The 19,177-nt window shown below is 52.2% G+C and overlaps 2 protein-coding genes across 2 annotated transcripts; one reads left to right on the top strand and one right to left on the bottom strand.

Moving 5' to 3' along the window:
* The first annotated feature begins 3,843 nt into the window (after positions 1-3,843).
* chrm4b (cholinergic receptor, muscarinic 4b) lies at positions 3,844-5,712 on the top strand. The gene is made up of 2 exons (XM_030096977.1): positions 3,844-4,713; positions 5,299-5,712. Exons 1-2 carry the CDS (start codon positions 3,844-3,846, stop codon positions 5,710-5,712), a joined length of 1,284 nt encoding a protein of 427 aa, XP_029952837.1.
* A 1,967-nt stretch (positions 5,713-7,679) lies between these two features.
* On the bottom strand, positions 7,680-9,599 carry mdkb (midkine b). Its single transcript, XM_030096976.1, has 3 exons — positions 9,512-9,599; positions 7,993-8,166; positions 7,680-7,888 (listed from the first exon to the last, which is right to left on the bottom strand). The coding sequence occupies exons 1-3, from the start codon at positions 9,597-9,599 to the stop codon at positions 7,680-7,682; spliced, it is 471 nt and encodes a 156-aa protein (XP_029952836.1).
* Positions 9,600-19,177: the final 9,578 nt, after the last annotated feature.

The raw sequence follows: 19,177 nt of genomic DNA, 5'->3' as shown, positions 1-19,177 counted from the left end.
TTCTGTTGTCGACTCGTCCTGCTGTGACCTTGAACTGACCTCCACCCAGGAGGGGGGCGGAGCATGCTGCAGGTCCGGGTGTGTTGACGGACACACAACCCTGACGCTGCCCTGCGGGGTTTTGGCACCGCCCTACAGGTTGTTGCAGTTTCCCCCCCAAAAAATCATTGTAAACACTGTTTTTTGTAATGTCAGATCATAAGCAGCGCAGATTCAGGCTAATGCTAGCCGCAGCTGCAGTGGATTCAGGCTAATGCTAGCCGCAGCTGCAGTGGATTCAGGCTAATGCTAGCCGCAGCTGCAGTGGATTCAGGCTAATGCTAGCCGCAGCTGCAGTGGATTCAGGCTAATGCTAGCCACAGCTGCAGTGGATTCAGGCTAATGCTAGCCGCAGCTGCAGTGGATTCAGGCTAATGCTAGCCACAGCTGCAGTGGATTCAGGCTCATGCTAGCCACAGCTGCAGTGGATTCAGGCTAATGCTAGCCGCAGCTGCAGTGGATTCAGGCTAATGCTAGCCACAGCTGCAGTGAATTCAGGCTAATGCTAGCCGCAGCTGCAGTGGATTCAGGCTAATGCTAGCCGCAGCTGCAGTGGATTCAGGCTAATGCTAGCCGCAGCTGCAGTGGATTCAGGCTAATGCTAGCCGCAGCTGCAGTGGATTCAGGCTAATGCTAGCCGCAGCTGCAGTGGATTCAGGCTCATGCTAGCCGCAGCTGCAGTGGATTCAGGCTAATGCTAGCCGCAGCTGCAGTGGATTCAGGCTAATGCTAGCCGCAGCTGCAGTGGATTCAGGCTAATGCTAGCCACAGCTGCAGTGGATTCAGGCTAATGCTAGCCACAGCTGCAGTGGATTCAGGCTAATGCTAGCCACAGCTGCAGTGGATTCAGGCTAATGCTAGCCACAGCTGCAGTGGATTCAGGCTAATGCTAGCCACAGCTGCAGTGGATTCAGGCTAATGCTAGCCGCAGCTGCAGTGGATTCAGGCTAATGCTAGCCGCAGCTGCAGTGGATTCAGGCTATCCAATCCAGATGTATTTATATAGCACATTTTAACAACTAAAGACAGTTTCCAAAGTGCTGCACAGACAACAAATTCAACATGACACAATAAAAAAGCCATAAAAAAAAAAATCAGAATAAAATAATAAAATGTAACACAATATAGAAATAGGATTAAAAACCCAGAGGACCACACAACTCCACGGTGTTAAAAGCCAGAGAATAAAAGTGGGCCTCAAGACGAGACTTAAAACACTCAACTGTGGGAGCTGTTCGGACGTGGAGGGGCAGAGCGTTCCAGGGTTTGGGACCAACCACAGAGAAGACCCTGTCCCCTCGGGTCTTAAGTCTCGTCTTAGGCACCTCGAGCTGGAGCTGGCCTTCAGACCTCAAGGCGCGCTGAGGCTGGTAAATCTGGATGAGGTCTGAGATGTACCGAGGGGCCAGTCCGCTTAAGGCTTTAAACACAAACAATAAAATCTTAAATCAATTCTGAAACGAACAGGGAGCCAGTGCAAGGATGCTAAAATGGGGGTTATATGATGGTATTTCTTCCTCCCAGTTAAAAGGCGTGCCTCAGAGTTTTGGACTAACTGTAAGCGGGAGAGAGCGTTCTGGCTGATGCCTGAGTAAAGTGCGTTACAGCAGTCCAAACGAGAAGAGATAAAAGCGTGCATAACCTGTTCAAAAGATTTAAAAGTTAAAAATGGTTTAACTTTAGATAAAAGCCGAAGATGATAAAAGCCCGATTTGACGACGGCATTTACTTGCTTGACAAATTTAAAATCACTGTCAACAGTGACGCCAAGGCTGGTGACTGAGGGTTTGGTGTGTAAAGTGGCCCAGATCTCAGCTGGGATCGATCTGTCCAAGTACAATTACCTCAGTTTTACCCTCATTAAGGCTAAGACAATTGTTTGCCAACCAAGCCTTGACTAGCCGTGGCTGATGCTCGCCACGGCTGCAGTGGATTCAGGACCAGTGAGGCTCTTCCTGCAGTGGTCAGGCTGGGTGGCTCGTGGTGATGCGGGGTGGTGGAGGGTGGAGCCCAGACACCGCTCTCTGCTTGTTGGCCATGAACTTCCTGCCAGCCAATGCTCATGTTAGGTTTTCAAAATAAAGCCCAGCTGGTGGCGCTGTGGCCCATCTTTAGCGGTTCCGAAGGTTCATGTTCCATCATGGGGTCAGGATTAGGGGTGGGCGATATGGCCTAAAATTTATATCACGGTGTAATTTGAAACTTACACGGTAGACGGTATAGATCATGGTATAATTGGATATATAAATTTCAGCCTAACAGTCGATGGTTACCACGGCCCATGGTGAAAGCATGGAAGCAGGAAATAGTTTTTAAACTATTAAATCACAGAAGACAAGTTACTTTGAATCCAAACCAGGTCCAGATGACAGATCAGGGGTCTGCAACTTGATTTGGCGTCGTGCCAATTTTTTTGACTGATCCCCGCTCGTCGGTGGCTAACAGCTAAGCTAACAGCTAAGCTAACAGCTGAAAGAGGCTCCGCTACCAGCAGCTACTTTTACGAAGCGTCCCTGAAGGCAGCAGCAGCTGCAGCTCAGGCTGTTCTCTGAATCAGAGGGTTTCAGGTGTTTCACAGGTAAAGAAGGAGGTTCAGGAGGAGCTGGATGCCGACAGGTTGATGGGCGGAGTCACTGTCTGAGTGAAGCCGCCATCGCTGCTGCGGTTGTGTTCTTCTTCTTCGGGGAACGAGCATCTAAACAGTTACATTACTGCCACCCAGAGGACGTAATGTGCTATCGCAGTTGGGCGGTATGACCAAAATCCCTCCGTGGGCCAAATTTATATCACATACGGTTTATACCGCCCAGCCCTAGTCAGGATCCAGTGAACTTTGACCTTTCGTCACACTCATCAGTTTCTGTCTGATGGAGTAAACAGCAGCAGTCCTGACATGATGGGAGGAGCCGACAGGCGGAGCCTCCGCCTCTTCACTCTTCACTCGCTCCACCTGCTCCTCCTCTTCATCTCCTCATACAAGCTCTTCCTGCTCCTCCGGCTGCTCCACCTGCTCCTCCACCTGCTGACAGACTGGAGCAGCGTCTCAGGTAAACTATGCTACTGCTCTGAATGTAGTGATGCAGCTGCTGTGTGTGTGTGTGTGTGTGTGTGTGTGTGTGTGTGTGTGTGTGTGTGTGTGTGTGTGTGTGTGTGTGTATACGAGTTTTTCTATGCTTGTGGGGACCAAATGTCCCCACAAGGATAGGAAAACCTGCACGATGTGCCTTGTGGGGACATTTTTTGGGTCCCCATGAGGGGAAACAGTGTTTTCTTGACCATGTTGTTGTTACTGAAAAAAGAAAAAGGTCAAAAACATTTCTTTAGGGTTCGGCTGTGTTGTGGTCTGGGTTAGGGTTAGGGGCTAGATATGAATGGGAGTCAATGGACGATCCCCACAAGGATAGAAATACAAACGTGTTTGTGTGTGTGTGTGTGTGTGTGTGTGTGTGTGTGTGTGTGTGTGTGTGTGTGTGTGTGTGTGTGTGTGTGTGTGTTTTTGTGTATATAGTGAACAGTGAGGACCAGAATGAGTTTTTAACCAACAGACTGAGGACATGTTTTGTTCTCGTGTTCTGACAGACCGTTATGAGGATTAAGACTGGAATCCTGGGTTAGAACTGGGTTTAGGTCAGGGCTCAGGTCGGGGTCAGAGTTAGGCTTTTCTTTCTGATGGTTAAGGTTCAGGGTCAATAAATGCATTATGTCAATGAATGTCCCCACAACTATAGAAGTACGTGTGTGTGTGTGTGTGTGTGTGTGTGTGTGTGTGTGTGTGTGTGTGTGTGTGTGTGTGTGTCTAGCAGCATGGGCGGTCCTCCTGCCCTGAACGCGTCCTCTTGGCTCCGCCCCCTCGGGAACGCCTCTGGTCCGTTCAGCAGGGTTCAGCTGGTGCTGGTTGTCATGGTAACCGCCTCCCTGAGCGCGGTGACGGTGCTGGGCAACGCGCTGGTCATCCTATCCATCAGGGCCGACCACCGCCTGCGCACGCCGCACAACCGCTTCCTGCTGAGCCTGGCGGCGGCCGACCTGGCCGTGGGGCTGCTGTCCGTCAACGTGTTCGCGCTGTACCGGCTGAGCGGCGGCTGGCCGCTGGGCGCCGCGCTGTGCGACCTGTGGCTGGTGCTGGACTACGCCCTGAGCACCGCCTCCGTGCTGCACCTGCTGCTCATCAGCCTGGACCGCTACCTGTGCGTGACGCGGCCCGTCGGCTACCCGGCGCGGCGGACGGGCGGCGCGGCGGCGCTGATGATCGGCGCCGTCTGGACGCTGTCGGTGACGCTGTGGGCCCCCGCCATCCTGTGGCGGCAGAGCTCCGGCGGCCGGCGCCTGGTCCCCGAGGGGGCCTGCTACATCCGGCTGCTGGAGAGCCCGGCGGCGACGCTCGCCACCGCGCTGCCCTCCTTCTTCCTGCCGGCGCTCGCCATGATCGGCCTCTACGGCCGCCTGTCGGCCGCCAGCCGCGGGCCAAGGCCCCGCCCCACCCCCACCCCCACCCCCACCGCCGGCCCCACCGCCAGGGACCTCCTGTTCAGGAGGCGGAGCGTCGTGGGCAGTGACCCCGCCTCTGACCTCTCTCTCAACCAATCAGAGTCCAGTGCGGCCAAGACCCGCAGGAAGCAGAGCGACAGTCAGAGTCCTGCAGGAGGCGCCCAGGTGAAGAGCAGGTGGAGACAGGTGGGCTGCCTTCATCATCTTCATCATCATCATTTTCGTCATCTTCATCTTCGTCGACATAATCATCTTCGTCAGCATCATTTTCATCATCTTCACCAGCATCTTCATCTTCAACATCCTCATCATTTTCATCGTCATCTTCATATTCATCTTTGTCATCTTCATCATCATCTTCATCATCATGACAATCATCTTCATCGTCGTCATCTTCATCAGCCTCTTCATTGTCATCATCTCCATCGTCAACATCATTTTCATCATCTTCATCTTCAATATCATCGTCATCATCATCATCTTCATCATCATCTTCATCATCTTCACCAGCATCTTCAGTATCATTGTCATCATCATCTACATCGCCATCATCATTCTCACCTTCATCACTATCATCATCATTTTCATCTTCATCGTCGTCTTCATCAACATCATCATCTTCATCATCGTCATTGTTTTCATCTTCACCATCAACATCATCACTGTCATCATCTTCATCATCGTCTTCATCATCGTCATCTTCATCCTTATCATCTTCATCATCATCATCATCATCATCACCTCCTTGGTAATTTGACACCGTCTCCTCAGCAGTGCCCTCCCTGCGCCTCCTGCTGCGTTGCCGACGGGGGTGACGGTAGGGTGGAGGACGAGTCCTCGTCCAGCGCCGACCTGCACCGCTCGGCGTCGGCGGCGTTCTCCTCCTGCCTCAGCTTCCAGTCTGAGGAGCGGCGGCGCCGGCGCGCCGCGGCGAGGGAGAGGAGGGTCACCAGGACCATCCTGGCCATCCTCCTGGTCTTCGTCCTCACCTGCGCGCCGTACAACGTCATGGCCGTGGTGGCCGCCTTCTGCCACGTGTGCGTCCCGGAGCCGCTGTGGACCGCCGGGTACTGGCTGTGCTACGTCAACAGCGCCATCAACCCCTGCTGCTACGCCCTGTGCAACGCCGCCTTCCGGAGGACCTTCTGCAGCCTGCTGTGCTGCCGCCCAAACATGCGCTCCTGAGGTCCAACATCAGGGTCCTGTCCCGGTCCTGGAGGGTCCAGGCTTTACACCTGAAGTGACACCTGGAATTTAACATGACATCTGAAGCAACACCTGAAGCGACACCTGACACCTGAACCGACACCTGAGGTGACACCTGACACCTGACACCTGAGGTGACGCCTGACACCTGAACCGACACCTGAAGCGACACCTGAGGTGACACCTGACACCTGAGGTGACACCTGACACCTGAGGTGACACCTGACACCTGAGGTGACACCTGATACCTGAAGCGACACCTGACACCTGAAGCGACACCTGAAGCGACACCTGAAGCGACACCTGAGGTGACACCTGACACCTGAGGTGACACCTGACACCTGAACCGACACCTGAGGTGACACCTGACACCTGAAGCGACACCTGACACCTGAACCGACACTTAAGGTGACACCTGATACCTGAAGCGACACCTGACACCTGAAGCGACACCTGACACCTGAAGCGACACCTGGAATTTAACATGACACCTGAAGTGACACCTGACACCTGCTTCAGTACTGCTTGTGTTTGACGATGGATTTTAACTCAATTAAAGGTTACATCAAACCCAGCTGCTGCTTCTGATTGGTCGATATGAGTCCTTTAATCACACGAACACCAGCTGAGGCCGTTTCTGCTCCCAGAGGTCTTCGGTTCCTCGCGTCACATTTCCAGCGCTCAGGTGAGCAGAGTGTGTTTCCTGTGTGTGAGTCGGGGTGTGTTTAAAGTGTGTGACGTTGCAGATTTCTGCCGTTTCTGAATGTGCCTCATGAATCAGTTCTCACTCGAGACTCGGTGGTTTCTAGGATCTTACAGCATGCTCAAGGTGAGTCCACTCCTGTGATGATTCAACCAATCAGAGTGCAGAGTCTGTTTGAGATGGAGGTTCTGGGTGGGAGGGTCTGAGGAGCGGCAGCGCCGTCACCGAGGACCGCCGGTAAAATGGAAATGAACGTGTAGAAACAGACTCGTTAAAACACTGTACAGCTTTAATCTGTTCATTTGTACAAGTTTCATCTGCAGCGTCAGTCGTCTCCAGCTGGACGTCCGAAGGTTCAGACGTCTCCGTCCGAAGCCGCCGAGTCTGGAAGCTTCCTGTGAGCCGACCCTGGAGCTGCTGAGGGTCTGGATCCGGGTCTGGGTCTGGGTCTGGATCCAGTTTTCGGTTAGTTCACTATAAACTACTGTCAAAACCTCTACTGGTCATTATGCAGTTAGAAACATCTACAGCTAGAAGGTTGTTCTACACCCAGAGGACATGTCCACGTTTAGACGGGGGTGGGGTGGGGGGGTGGGGGGGTCTGCTTCATCTCTTATTTCTTCTCTCCTGAAGAACAGAAACACAAAGTTCATCATCTCAAAAAAAGACCAACAAAACCATCTCTGCAGTGTTCAGTCGAGAGCCATTTTTGTGACTTTCTGCCAACTCAACTTGGTCTGGAGCCACAAAGAACATTAACTTTTAAAATGAGGCGAACTCAGCTTATTGACTTTAATATGTAGTTTTCATTTGGACACTAAAGCTACATCTCTCAATGCATTTATGATGTTTTAACTACAGTTCAAAATAGTGAACATTTTACTACATTGAACCTATTTTTGTTTCTGATTGTAACAGTTTTGCTTCTCTTTTTACGCTATTTTTGGCAATTTTAACATTTTAGCTGTTTTAACCATTTGACCTCTTTCGGCATGCTTTTTACAACTGCAGTTCACTTTCTTCTCAAAGAAATTTAAAACCTTTCAGGTTTTTGAAATTGTTTGCTCATTTTTTCCCTCCAGTTCTTGTGGTTTTAGCTATTTCCCAATTTCACTTTCACCTGTTTTGAGTCCCTTTCAAATGAAGAGTGATGAATCATGTTGAACAGCATGCAGAGGAATGAAAGGGCCCCGTGTGGCTCCAGAGCCGCAGGTTGAACACCCCTAGTCTGTGTTGTATGTGTTCAGTCGGTGTAGTGTTTCTGTGTGTGTGTGTGTGTGTGCGCGGCCTCACCGCGGCCCTTCCTGCCCCGGGCGGAGCAGGGTTTGGACACCGTCACGCTGCTCTGGCACTGGGCGTTGAACAGCGCCCTCTTCAGGCTGCCGGAGCGGCTGCGGGTGCTGGTGGCGGGGTCACAGGGGCCCCACGGAGAGAACTTGTACTTACAGTCACCTGCAGGGACACACACGTCTGTCAACGTCCCGGAACTGTGTGTGTGCGTGTGTGTGTGTGTGTGCGTGTGTGTGTGTGTGTGTGTGTGTGTGTGTGTGTCTCACTGATGTCCTTCTTCCAGTTGCAGGCCACCCTGCAGTGGATCTTGTGGACCTGGTCCAGACACTCCGCGTCCCTCAGTCCGTCCCCGCAGTCCCCCTGATCCGGGACACAGGTCCCGAAGCGAGTCTCTGCAGGAGAGCAGCCGGAGGGGGGGCGGGACTTCTGCTGGTTCCCCCCTGCACACACACACACAGGTTTGTATTTCTATCCTTGTGAGGACACTCATTGACATAATGCATTTCCTAGCCCCTGACCCAGACCCAGACCCTGACCCTGACCCTGACCCTGACCCAGACCCTGACCCTGACCCTGACCCAGACCCTGACCCTGACCCTGACCCTGACCCTGACCCTGACCCTGACCTGACCCAGACCCTGACCCTGACCCTGACCCTGACCCTGACCCTGACCCTGACCTGACCCTGACCCTGACCCTGACCCTGACCCTGACCTGACCCTGACCCTGACCCTGACCCTGACCCTGACCCAGACCCAGACCCAGACCCAGACCCAGACCCTGACCCAGACCCAGACCCAGACCCAGACCCCGACCCCGACCCCGACCCCGACCCAGACCCAGACCCAGACCCTGACCTAGACCCTGACCCTGACCCAGACCCAGACCCAGACCCAGACCCAGACCCAGACCCTGACCTGACCCTGACCTGACCCCGACCCCGACCCCGACCCCGACCCCGACCCCGACCCAGACCCAGACCCAGACCCTGACCCTGACCCAGACCCAGACCCAGACCCAGACCCAGACCCAGACCCTGACCCTGACCCTGACCTGACCCAGACCCAGACCCAGACCCAGACCCTGACCCTGACCCTGACCCTGACCTGACCCAGACCCAGACCCAGACCCAGACCCTGACCCTGACCCTGACCCAGACCACCACACAGCCGAACCCTGAAGAAACAACATGGTCAAGAAAACACTGTTTCCCTCATTAGGACCGGAAGAAGGTCCCACAAGGCACATCGAGCAGGTTTTACTGTCCTTGTGGGGACATTTGGTCCCCACAAGGATAGGGAAACGCACACACACACACAGATTCATAGAGCACCTTCCTCCTCCACTACCTGGGCCGTTTGCTACATGGATCCTGGATCTCAGGATCCGGTCTTGTGGTCCAGGATCAGGTAATCCCTCGTTCTGTTCAAAGCTGCACTGGATTAAATAATCCTGATCCTGTTCTGTTCTGTTCTATTTTATTTTGTTCTATCTTGACTCTGAAGGCTTCGGCAGCCTGAGTCTCCTTTACCTGCTGAAACAGAAGAACGGGTCGAGAACAGAATAGAAATAAAAGCAGAAACACGAAATGAGGCGAATTGAATTGAATTAAATTAATTAAAACTGGATCATCTGATCCGGTTTCTGAGAACCAGAATCTGTTCAGATCCCCTTCGATCGACCGAGAGCGGCTGCGCCCTGGCACAGGTCCCTGCTGCTGATTGGTGGGACGTGCTGTGGGGGCGGGGCCTCAGTGAGCTGGAGCTGTGATTGGCTCAGACTCACCTCTGTGGTTTTTGGCGCGTCTGTTGGCCTGAGAGCCGGAGGTCAACAACACCAGCAGCAACAGCGTCATGGAGAACAGGCGGCGCATCCTGCAGACACACAGACCGCAGACTGAGTTATACACACACACACACACACACACACACACACACACACACACACACACACACACATCCCATAATAGCCCTAATGAAATCAGGACACGATGCTCCCATCAGCTGACGGTTCACTGCAGGTTCATCCTGAAGATGCTTCTGGACTGGATGAGCCTGATCAGTCTCTGATCCTGGATTAGTTAATCCTGCTGCAGGGACTCAGACTCCTGCTTCATCCAAAAAATAAATAAATAAATAAAATAATAAATAATAATAATAAATAAACTCTGAGCAGTGGAATTACAGCCGATCAGTGTTACTGCTGTTTGGTGTTGAGCTGGAGTCTCCGGAGCCTCAGCCTGTCTGCAGCCCCCCCTGGTGGACACTGCGATATAGAGTATTTGCAGCTGACGTCACGCACCCGGCCTCGCAATGCACGCTGGGTAGTTGCCGCCATGTTGGAGTGAAAACAAGCATTCAGGCGCATGAAGCTCTTTCTCTATTGGAGAGGATTATTTCCCTGATCCTGGTCGGAGGAGCGGGATGGATGGGAAAAGACCGCAGAGCGGCGAGGACATGAAGCATGGCGTGTTTGGTTGAACAGCTGAGGTTTGGTGAAGACGTGTCAGAGACATGATCTGAGGCGTGACGCTGTGGTCCTGCTGGGAGGCGCTCGGTCAGAGAAGGTTCTGCTGCTGTCTCTTAAAGTGCGATAGAGACCCAGCATGGAGGAGCAGACGGTTCTGGTTCTGGAGCGTTCTGTGTCTGGAGCCGGGGGGGGGGGGGGGGTCAAAGAGCAGCTGCAGCGTCAGTCGCTGAGGTTAAGGCGTCTGGTTTGAGACACAGTTGAAAGAAATCCTCCTCACAGCATTCTGGTCTCTTTTTACCCTCGGTGAAGTGGAGCGGACGGCTGGACCCGGTACCGGGTCCGCCGGGCCGAACCGGTTCAATGACTTCCATTCTGGATGGAGTTTAACTCTGACATGTCAGCTGGCAGATCTACGACCGTAGACTTTACCGGAACGCTGTCCGTGTTGTCTCAGCACTCCACAAAGCCAGAAACTGAATCCTGGTATGAATCCAGGCTCTGGCTCGATCAGAGAACAGTAAATGTCGGCGTTGTCCTGATCGGGGTTCTGGAGTCTCAGCCTGAAACCCGTAGTTTCTCCCGGTACCGGTCTTTGTGTGTTCCATCCAGACTGTCCACTTGATCTGACAACACAACAACACGCCTGCTCTCCTCATCAGTCACATTTTCAACGTTAAAGAACACCGAGCGCTCTGCTCTCTGTGGATGAAACTGCGTCTCACTTCCTGTTTTCACTCCAACATGGCGCTCACTTCCTGTTTTCACTCCAACATGGCGGCGGTGCTCCGGGTATCAACTCCCGGGTCACCAGACTGCAGATACTGTATATACAGTTTTTGACTCTTTCAGGTCGGCTTCATGTTTTGGAGCCACTTGGTGTGTCCACGTCTTATACGGTCGATGGTTAGAACCAGGCTCAGGTCAGGTCTAGGGTCTGGGTCTGGGTCAGGGGTCAGGGGTCAGAGGTCAGGAAATGCATCATGTCAATGAATATCCTCACAACTACAGAAGTACAAACGTCTGTGTGTGTGTGTGTGTGTGTGTGTGTGTGTGTGTGTGTGTGTGTGTGTGTGTGTGTGTGTGTGTGGCTCTGAGACCAGATGGTCCAGGTTTAGTCGGATCAGGTCTCGTCTCGCCTGCAGCCAATAATCTGAACAACGGAGGAAAAAGCAGCAGGATTAGAGAAAGTGGGCTAATGTATTCCGCCATTGTTCAGCTGCTGCTGCAGACACACACACACACACACACACACACACACACACACACACACACACACACACACACACACACACACACACACACACACACACACACACACACACACACACACACACAGTGCGTTCTCTGACGATGATTTCCAGAAACCTGTTCCGGTTGTTGTCTTTGACCTTTGACCTTTGGTCTGACCTTCCAGGCTGATGCCGGTCTTCACCACCCTGAAGCTCTCCTCTTCTTCATCTGTTGACCTCTGACCTTTGAGCTGCAGCCGGATCCACCTCAAGGTTATTATTGCTCATTTCTGAATCCAGACACACTTCTCACGTGTTCCTGTTGTCTTTTTGGGGCTGTGTGTGTGTGTGTGTGTGTGTGTGTGTGTGTGTGTGTGTATTATGAATCTGGGCTAATGTAATGTGCTTCCTGGTTGTTGTCGATGTGAACCAGGCTTGCTGGATTAGAGCCTCGCCTCTGAGGCGTGCTGGAGCCGCGGTCTCCGCTCAGGGTCGATTACCCAGAAGCCCCGGCGGCTGCTGTTGTCTTTGTGCCTGGAGATGACAGCCTCCTCTTTCACATGTCAGCTGGCGGAGCTCCTCGCTGCTCGCCGCTCTGCGGCCCTTTATGAGGAGAGCCCGGCTCTCAGCAGGCCTCCAGTCTGTCCTCCATCAATGACGGAGGGGGGGCTGGGGGTGGGGGTGGGGGTGGGGGAGGGGGTGGAGGAGGCGGAGGAGGGGGTGGAGGCCAAGCAGCTTCTCAAAGAGCTCTTTAGATTTTCCCTCAAAAGGATCCTGATTCACTGGAGCAGAACAAAGCCTCCTCTAGCCTGGTTTCATTTCTCCAAAGCCCGACACAGATTCCACCCCACGTCTGAGGAGAGCTCCGCCCCAAAGAGCCCCAACAGCCCCCAACAGCCCCCCCAAACAGCCTGAAAACAGCCCCCCCAACAGCCCCTCAACAGTCCTAATAGCCCGCCCCAACAGCCCCCCAACAGCCTGAAAACAGCCCGCCCCAACAGCCCCCCAACAGCCTGAAAACAGCCCCCCCAACAGCCCCTCAACAGTCCAAACAGCCCGCCCCAACAGCCTGAAAACAGCACCCCAACAACCCCCCCAGCAGCCCTCAAAAGCCCCCCCAACAGCCCTCCGGCAGCCCGAAAACAGGCCCCCCAACAGCCCCTCAACAGTCCAAACAGCCCCCCCAACAGCCCCCCAACAGCCTGAAAACAGCCCCCCCAACAGCCCCTCAACAGTCCTAATAGCCCGCCCCAACAGCCCCCCAGCAGCCCGAAAACAGCCCCCCCAACAGCCCCCCAACAGTCCAAACAGCCCGCCCCAACAGCCTGAAAACAGCCCCCCCAACAGCCCCCCAACAGTCCAAACAGCCCGCCCCAACAGCCTGAAAACAGCCCCCCAACAACCCCCCCAGCAGCCCTCAAAAGCCCCCCCAACAGCCCCCCCAGCAGCCCTCAAAGGCCTCCCCAACAGCCCCCCAGCAGCCCCTCAACAGCGCCCCCCCCAGCCCTGAATAAACAGCTATATGAGGAAACACTGAGGCGAGTCTGGAGGGACGCTGGATTCTGCCTTCGGTTCAGAGAACTTCCTGCTCGATCTCAGAGCTCAGTCCAGCATCCGGAGTGTGAGAGCGAAGTGAGACGGTTCAGACATGAGACTGAACAAACGTGACCCGTCTGAACAAATGTGACCCGTCTGAACAAACGTGACCCGTCTGAACAAACGTGACCCGTCTGAACAAACGTGACCCGTCTGAACAAACGTGACCCGTCTGAACAAATGTGACCCGTCTGAACAAACGTGACCCGTCTGAACAAACATGACCCGTCTGAACAAACGTGACCCGTCTGAACAAATGTGACCCGTCTGAACAAACGTGACCCGTCTGAACAAACGTGACCCGTCTGAACAAACGTGACCCGTCTGAACAAATGTGACCCGTCTGAACAAACGTGACCCGTCTGAACAAACATGACCCGTCTGAACAAACGTGACCCGTCTGAACAAATGTGACCCGTCTGAACAAACGTGACCCGTCTGAACAAATGTGACCCGTCTGAACAAACGTGACCCGTCTGAACAAATGTGACCCGTCTGAACAAATGTGACTCGTTTGAATGAACACAACAGGGCAAGAACCTTAAAACATCACAATTGAAAACCTCTCATGACTCCACCCATCGTGAGTTGGACACTTCTGGAGTCTCTGGAAGCGTCTTGTGTCCTGGAACACCATGGACACATGGACATGTCCAAGCATCACCGGTCCTGTCAGGCACGTCAAGTCTTCCCAAACACTGAGTTCTTCAAAACATCAAGTCCTTTAAAAACCGTCATTCGTCCCTCCAAACGTTGGGCTGGTTCAGTTGGTCAAGCGGTGCAGGTTCGATTCCCAGTCTGTCCACATGTCAAAGTGTCCGTGATCAAGACACGGAAGCCCAACCTGCTCTGGTGGTCTGATGGTCCGGTCTGAAGCCATCCAGAGAACCTCAGGAACCCGATTTTCGTCTGCTGTGAACTAACGGTGGATGGAGGACCAGTGGATCCTTCAGCTGCTTCCTTTCTCCTCTTTCTTTTTAAAAAGGTTCATCTGTTTATTGAATCTGTCTTCTTTCTTCAGGCGGGGTTTTGAAGAACCGGACCAGACCACCACCTGGCCCTCCCCTGAACCAGGTGAGGTCTCGGTCCATTCTCACTCCGACCGTCCTCACCGCTGAGACTTCAGGAAGTTCTCGAACCTTCCGTCCTTTGAGCTGCTGGGAACATTTTAGATGCTGCTGGAGTCCAGGTTCCGTCTCTGGTGGTCGGTTTTCTGTCATGTGAGCTGCTGCTGCACCAGACGCTCCAGTCCTCCAGCCTCTGAGACCGCGTGAGTCCCTCAGACCACCATGAGTCCCTCAGACCACCATGAGTCCCTCAGACCACCATGAGTCCCTCAGACCACCATGAGTCCCTCAGACCAGGTCCCTCAAACCACCACGAGTCCCTCAGACCTCCTGGTCCACACCTCAGCAGTCCTCCTGGAGGACTCTCTGCAGACTCGGTCCTGACCTCAGTGTTCAGTTCAGACGTCCAGACATGCAGGTCGGGATCAGGAAAGAGTCTCAGATCCAGCCTGATCTGGTCTCTGGTCTCTGAGTCCTCTGTAGACTCTCTCCAGGACCAGATGAAACCAGAAACCAGAACAGATCAGTCCGGAAAGACCACCAGGACCAGTTCAGCCGAAGGAACAGGGTTCATCCTCTCAGTCATTCTGGATCAGGGATCCGACACACACACACACACACACACACACACACACACACACACCCCTCTGGTAAAGGAGACAGTAATGATTAAGAGAAGTTTCTTACTTGCAGGATGAGGAGAAGCAGCCAGTTAAACAGACGAGTCGTTTCCTTCTGAAGCCGAACCTCCTCAACAGGAGTCCACCCCCAACCCCCCCCCCCTCTCTCTCTCTCTCTCTCTCTCTCTCTCTCTCTCTCTCTCTCTCTCACACACACACACAGTTCACACGGACAATGGTGAAGACCAGCTTCATGTGTTAATCCAGAGCAACAAAAACAAGCTGAGCTCATTACATACAATAAACAGTGTGTGTGTGTGTGTGTGTGTGTGTGTATCCTGCTGCCACATCTGTGCTGTAACTGAGTGTTCTCAGTGTGTTAGTGTTCTCGGTCCCCGGTCCAGCGCCAGATCTCCCCTCGGTCTCCATGGCTCCGCCCTGCATGGAGCCGGCAGAACACAGTCCAGCCAGTCCAGAACCCGTCCACCATTAGTCCAGAAAGAACCTCAGATTAGTATAAAACTAGTCCGGCGTTAGGTCAGGGTCCGGACTGGTCCAGAGTGACTCCAGACTCGCTCTGGATGTGGTGGGTCTTCGTTCCGTGTGTGTTGGGTAGAACCAGGAGAACCCCGTTCATACCAGCCTGGGCCAAACTTCACCAAGTGGGTTTTTACTTCTATGAAAGGAATCTGACTTTAAAATACTTTTACTTTCCGCTACAGGAGTCTGGACATAAACAGTGCTGCCTTTGACTCTGACATTCAGCTGCTGTATTACACGTTTCTACCATTGTGCACAGAATAAAACACATTTTGATAAATGACTGAGCCATAACACTTAGTTTCTGATTGAAATATATTTATAATATTATCAATACAAAATTATATCACAGGAAAACAACAAAATCCCCTTTGCAACATGAAAACAGTAATATCTGCAAACCGCACATCAAGAAAAAAAACAAAACAATGAGCTGTAGAAACGCACAGTGAAGATAAATGTTCACGTTTCAAAATTTAAAAAAATCCAAATATCACAGAAATCTTATTTAATTTCCGTTCCCGTGCGTCTCTTCCAGGCTCCGCCTCCGCTCATAAAACATGAAGATAATGCGGAAGTGCAAAAAAGATGAAATCCGGGGAAATTCCAGCAGGGGGCGATGATGCTGGTTCCAAAAAGAGCTCTGGTCTCATTGGAACTCATTCAGAAATGCTGCTTTTCAGAGTGTAAATAAACATATAAAGGTCCGGTTTCAGAACAGGTTCTGGTCTCTGTCTCTAGTTTCTACAACCTGCTGCTTCACCAGACTCTGGTTTTCACATAAATCATCTGTTGATTTTATTTTACGAGTTAAAGTTTTGCATAAATCATCCTTTCACAGCGCCTCCTCTGTCCACGTGATGCGGTCACGTGACGGGCTGGACCAATCACATTTACATCTGGTTTCAAACGTTCGACATGGAGACGTCCTGCAGGACTCGAAGTCTTCAGAACGGGATTATGGAACGCTGTGGGTGACGTCACGGAAGCTCTGTCCATTATGTTTACGATCTATGGTCTCTCCACAGCGCCGCTGCATCTCCGATCCAAGATGGCGGCGGCGCTGCGCAGTTACGCTCAGAGATGTCTCCCAGCTGGATGAGGCCTCAGTCTGGAACATATCGTCCTAAAGCTCACGAGACGCAGAACGTCAACAAACTTTATCTGAGCTCCCGAGATGAACGACACGCCCACCAGATGGCGACAAAGAGCAGCAGCACGGCGCCGCTTCACTGCAGAGGATCAGGTTGGTTCTGTCAGAGAGCGGTGAGGAGATGAAACATGGTGTGTTTGGTGAGAACAGCTGAGATCCGGTGAAGAAGTGTGTGAGAAACATGATCTGCGGTTCTGGCTGTGGAACGTGAAGCTGGGTTCTGGTTGGTTCTGTGTCTGGAGGAGGGTGTTGCAGGTGAGGGGAATTGTTGGATTTAAAGTTGTTTTAACAGTTGGTCAGAGTTCAGCTGAGCCTCCAGGGGGCGACATTCAGGCTCCTCTCAGAACCTCAGTCTGTTCACGTGTTGAAGAGGATCCGACAGCTGGTGGACCGGTACCGGGTCAGAGCAGAACCATCCAGGCTCTTCATTCTGGTTCTGATCCAGGAAGCAGGTAGAACGCTCAAGTTTACAAGAGGAACTCAGGAGGAACCACAGAGAACCCACCGGCATGCCCACCGGGAGAACCTGCCACCGAGAACCTCCCAGCAGGAGAACCTCCCAGCGGGAGAACCTCCCAGCAGGAGAACCTCCCAGCAGGAGAACCTCCCAGCGGGAGAAGGTTCTCTGTGGCTTCTCTGTTCTCTGAGGTGGTGCAGCGCGGTGGAGGGCGGTGCAGCGGGTGGAGGGCGGTGCAGCAGGTGGAGGGGGGTGCAGTGGGTGGAGGGCGGTGGAGGGCGGTGCAGCGGGTGGAGGCGGTGCAGCGGGTGGAGGGCGGTGCAGCGGGCAGTGCAGCCCAGCCGCCTGCCAGGAGCCTCCTGGCGGCGCTGTGCGCGGCGCCCCCTGGTGTGTGACCATGGAGACTGACAGGTTAGAGGTGGAGCTTCATGTTTGCTTGTTCTGTTTCAAGCGGCTAGCTTAGCTACGAGCTAGCAGAGGTTGTTTGCTCATGTGACCTTCTCTCAAAGCATTATGGGAACCGTAGTCAAAACAACCAGCTGGTCCGATTGGAGCAACAGCCTGCGGGCGTCTCAGATGCACATCTGCTCAGCAGCTGTATGCACCACATCACCCGGGCTCCACATCTGCCTGGGACCCTGCGCCGAAATCATCTTAGACTGTCATGGACGAAAAACGTTGATTCTTAGAGCGGGACTGTCGGAATGGCGAGAACACAGGATCTCACGGGAATCGCAGCCTCCATCAGTCACACGGTCGCTGGCAAATCACTGAAATGAATCCAGAGCGACGTTCTTCTTCACACTCCACTCATCAGACCCGCTTCACACCTCACCGGCAGCACCTGGTCAGCTGTTCAGATGGTTCACTGGTTCATAAACTCAGAAATGTAACCCTACGGTCAAACCCCAGAGAGAACTACAAATTCATGACGTAATGAGTGGCTCTGCATCAAGCTCCATGGGAGTTACAGCTCTAAAAATACCAGTTTTCCCTAAAGAGAAGAGTGAAATATAAAAAATAAGTACATTTAGTGGTTTAGAGTGACGAGGAACATGCTCCTCTGGATTATTTTTTCAAATGAAACTGATATACACAGGTGAAAATCAGTTTTTACCACATACCATGACGCCCCCTGCTGGTGACAATATCAGGCCAAACCTGACAGGACAGTGGAGTTCCAGAGCTGCTCCCATGATTCCAGCGTTTTCCATCGTCAAAATAGCCTCATGCTGGTTTGGTTATGAATTTAAACTAGTTTAAACACACACACACACACAGATTATTGAAGCAGAAGAAGAGTGTGTTGCAGGTCTTTTATTATTGCAGCTCACTGAAGAATAGACCAAACAGCTTCTACACACAAATTCACTAATTTAACCAGTTTAATGGCAGAAATCCCATCTTTAACCAGCTGACTGGTAGTCATCTCAGTCTTTAACCAGCTGACTGGTAGTCATCTCAGTCTTTAACCAGCTGACTGATAGTCATCTCAGTCTTTAACCAGCTGAATTGGGGCTGGGCGATAATTACAAAACAATAAATACCGTATTGGCCCGAATATAAGACGATGGTTTTTTTTTTCCAGAAACTGCATCCTCAAAAGTGGGGTGGTGTTATAATCGCGGACTTACGGTAGATGGTCAATACGCATCCGCGCCGCTAGATGGAGCCAAAGTATCACTGAGCAGAGAGCGAGTGGAGCGATGAAATGAGATCAAATGATCTGATGAAAAATGGCGGATCATCTGGAACAAAGGGGCTGAACGCTGGACAACTGAGCAACAACAGAGGAGAAGTTATGATACCAACTTTAAACTGATGGTGATCAACGCAGCAGAGTCATCAAACTACTGCCAAGCCGCCAGGAGGTCTGGTGGAGCAGAGCCTCGTTCTTATTGGAGAGCACAGAAAAAACACTCCAGATGCTAACGCTATGAGAAAAGCTTTCCGTGGTCCTGAGAGACGCTTCAGAGAGACTGATAGAAGGGAGAGAGAATACGTCTCTGACAGACGGACAGACGGAATGTCCACCACCAGAGCCTGATTCAGCTGAAGGACCTGGACAGTTATTTACTTCATTTATGCAGTTTTGACCCCTTGAGGTTCTTATTTGTTGCTTATTGTTTATTTTGAGAAAGAGAATATATTTTTTCATTTTATATCTCGTGAAATGTTATCTCAGTTGTGAGTGTTTGAGTTTATAATAATTGTATAATAAAAAGTTGTTTTATGAGTGGCCTTACTGTCTTCAGAATTTTTTTTTTCTCACAAAATGATCTTTGAAAAATAGGGGTCGTGTTATAATCGGAGTCGTCTT

This window comes from Salarias fasciatus, chromosome 7 (genome assembly GCF_902148845.1).
Source record: "Salarias fasciatus chromosome 7, fSalaFa1.1, whole genome shotgun sequence".
NCBI classification, from domain to species: Eukaryota; Metazoa; Chordata; class Actinopteri; order Blenniiformes; family Blenniidae; genus Salarias; species Salarias fasciatus.
The sequence above is the reverse complement of the archived record's forward strand: the minus strand, read 5'-3'. Positions and strand labels throughout refer to the sequence as shown.

Coding starts and splice junctions, on each gene's coding strand:
- chrm4b (XM_030096977.1), top strand. CDS start 3,844: ATGGGCGGTCCTCCTGCCCTGAACGCGTCCTCTTGGCTCCGCCCCCTC. Junction 4,714..5,298: donor TGAAGAGCAGGTGGAGACAG/GTGGGCTGCCTT, acceptor CCGTCTCCTCAG/CAGTGCCCTCCCTGCGCCTC.
- mdkb (XM_030096976.1), bottom strand. CDS start 9,599: ATGCGCCGCCTGTTCTCCATGACGCTGTTGCTGCTGGTGTTGTTGACC. Junction 8,167..9,511: donor ACGCGCCAAAAACCACAGAG/GTGAGTCTGAGC, acceptor GTGTGTGTGCAG/GGGGGAACCAGCAGAAGTCC. Junction 7,889..7,992: donor CAACTGGAAGAAGGACATCA/GTGAGACACACA, acceptor GTGTCCCTGCAG/GTGACTGTAAGTACAAGTTC.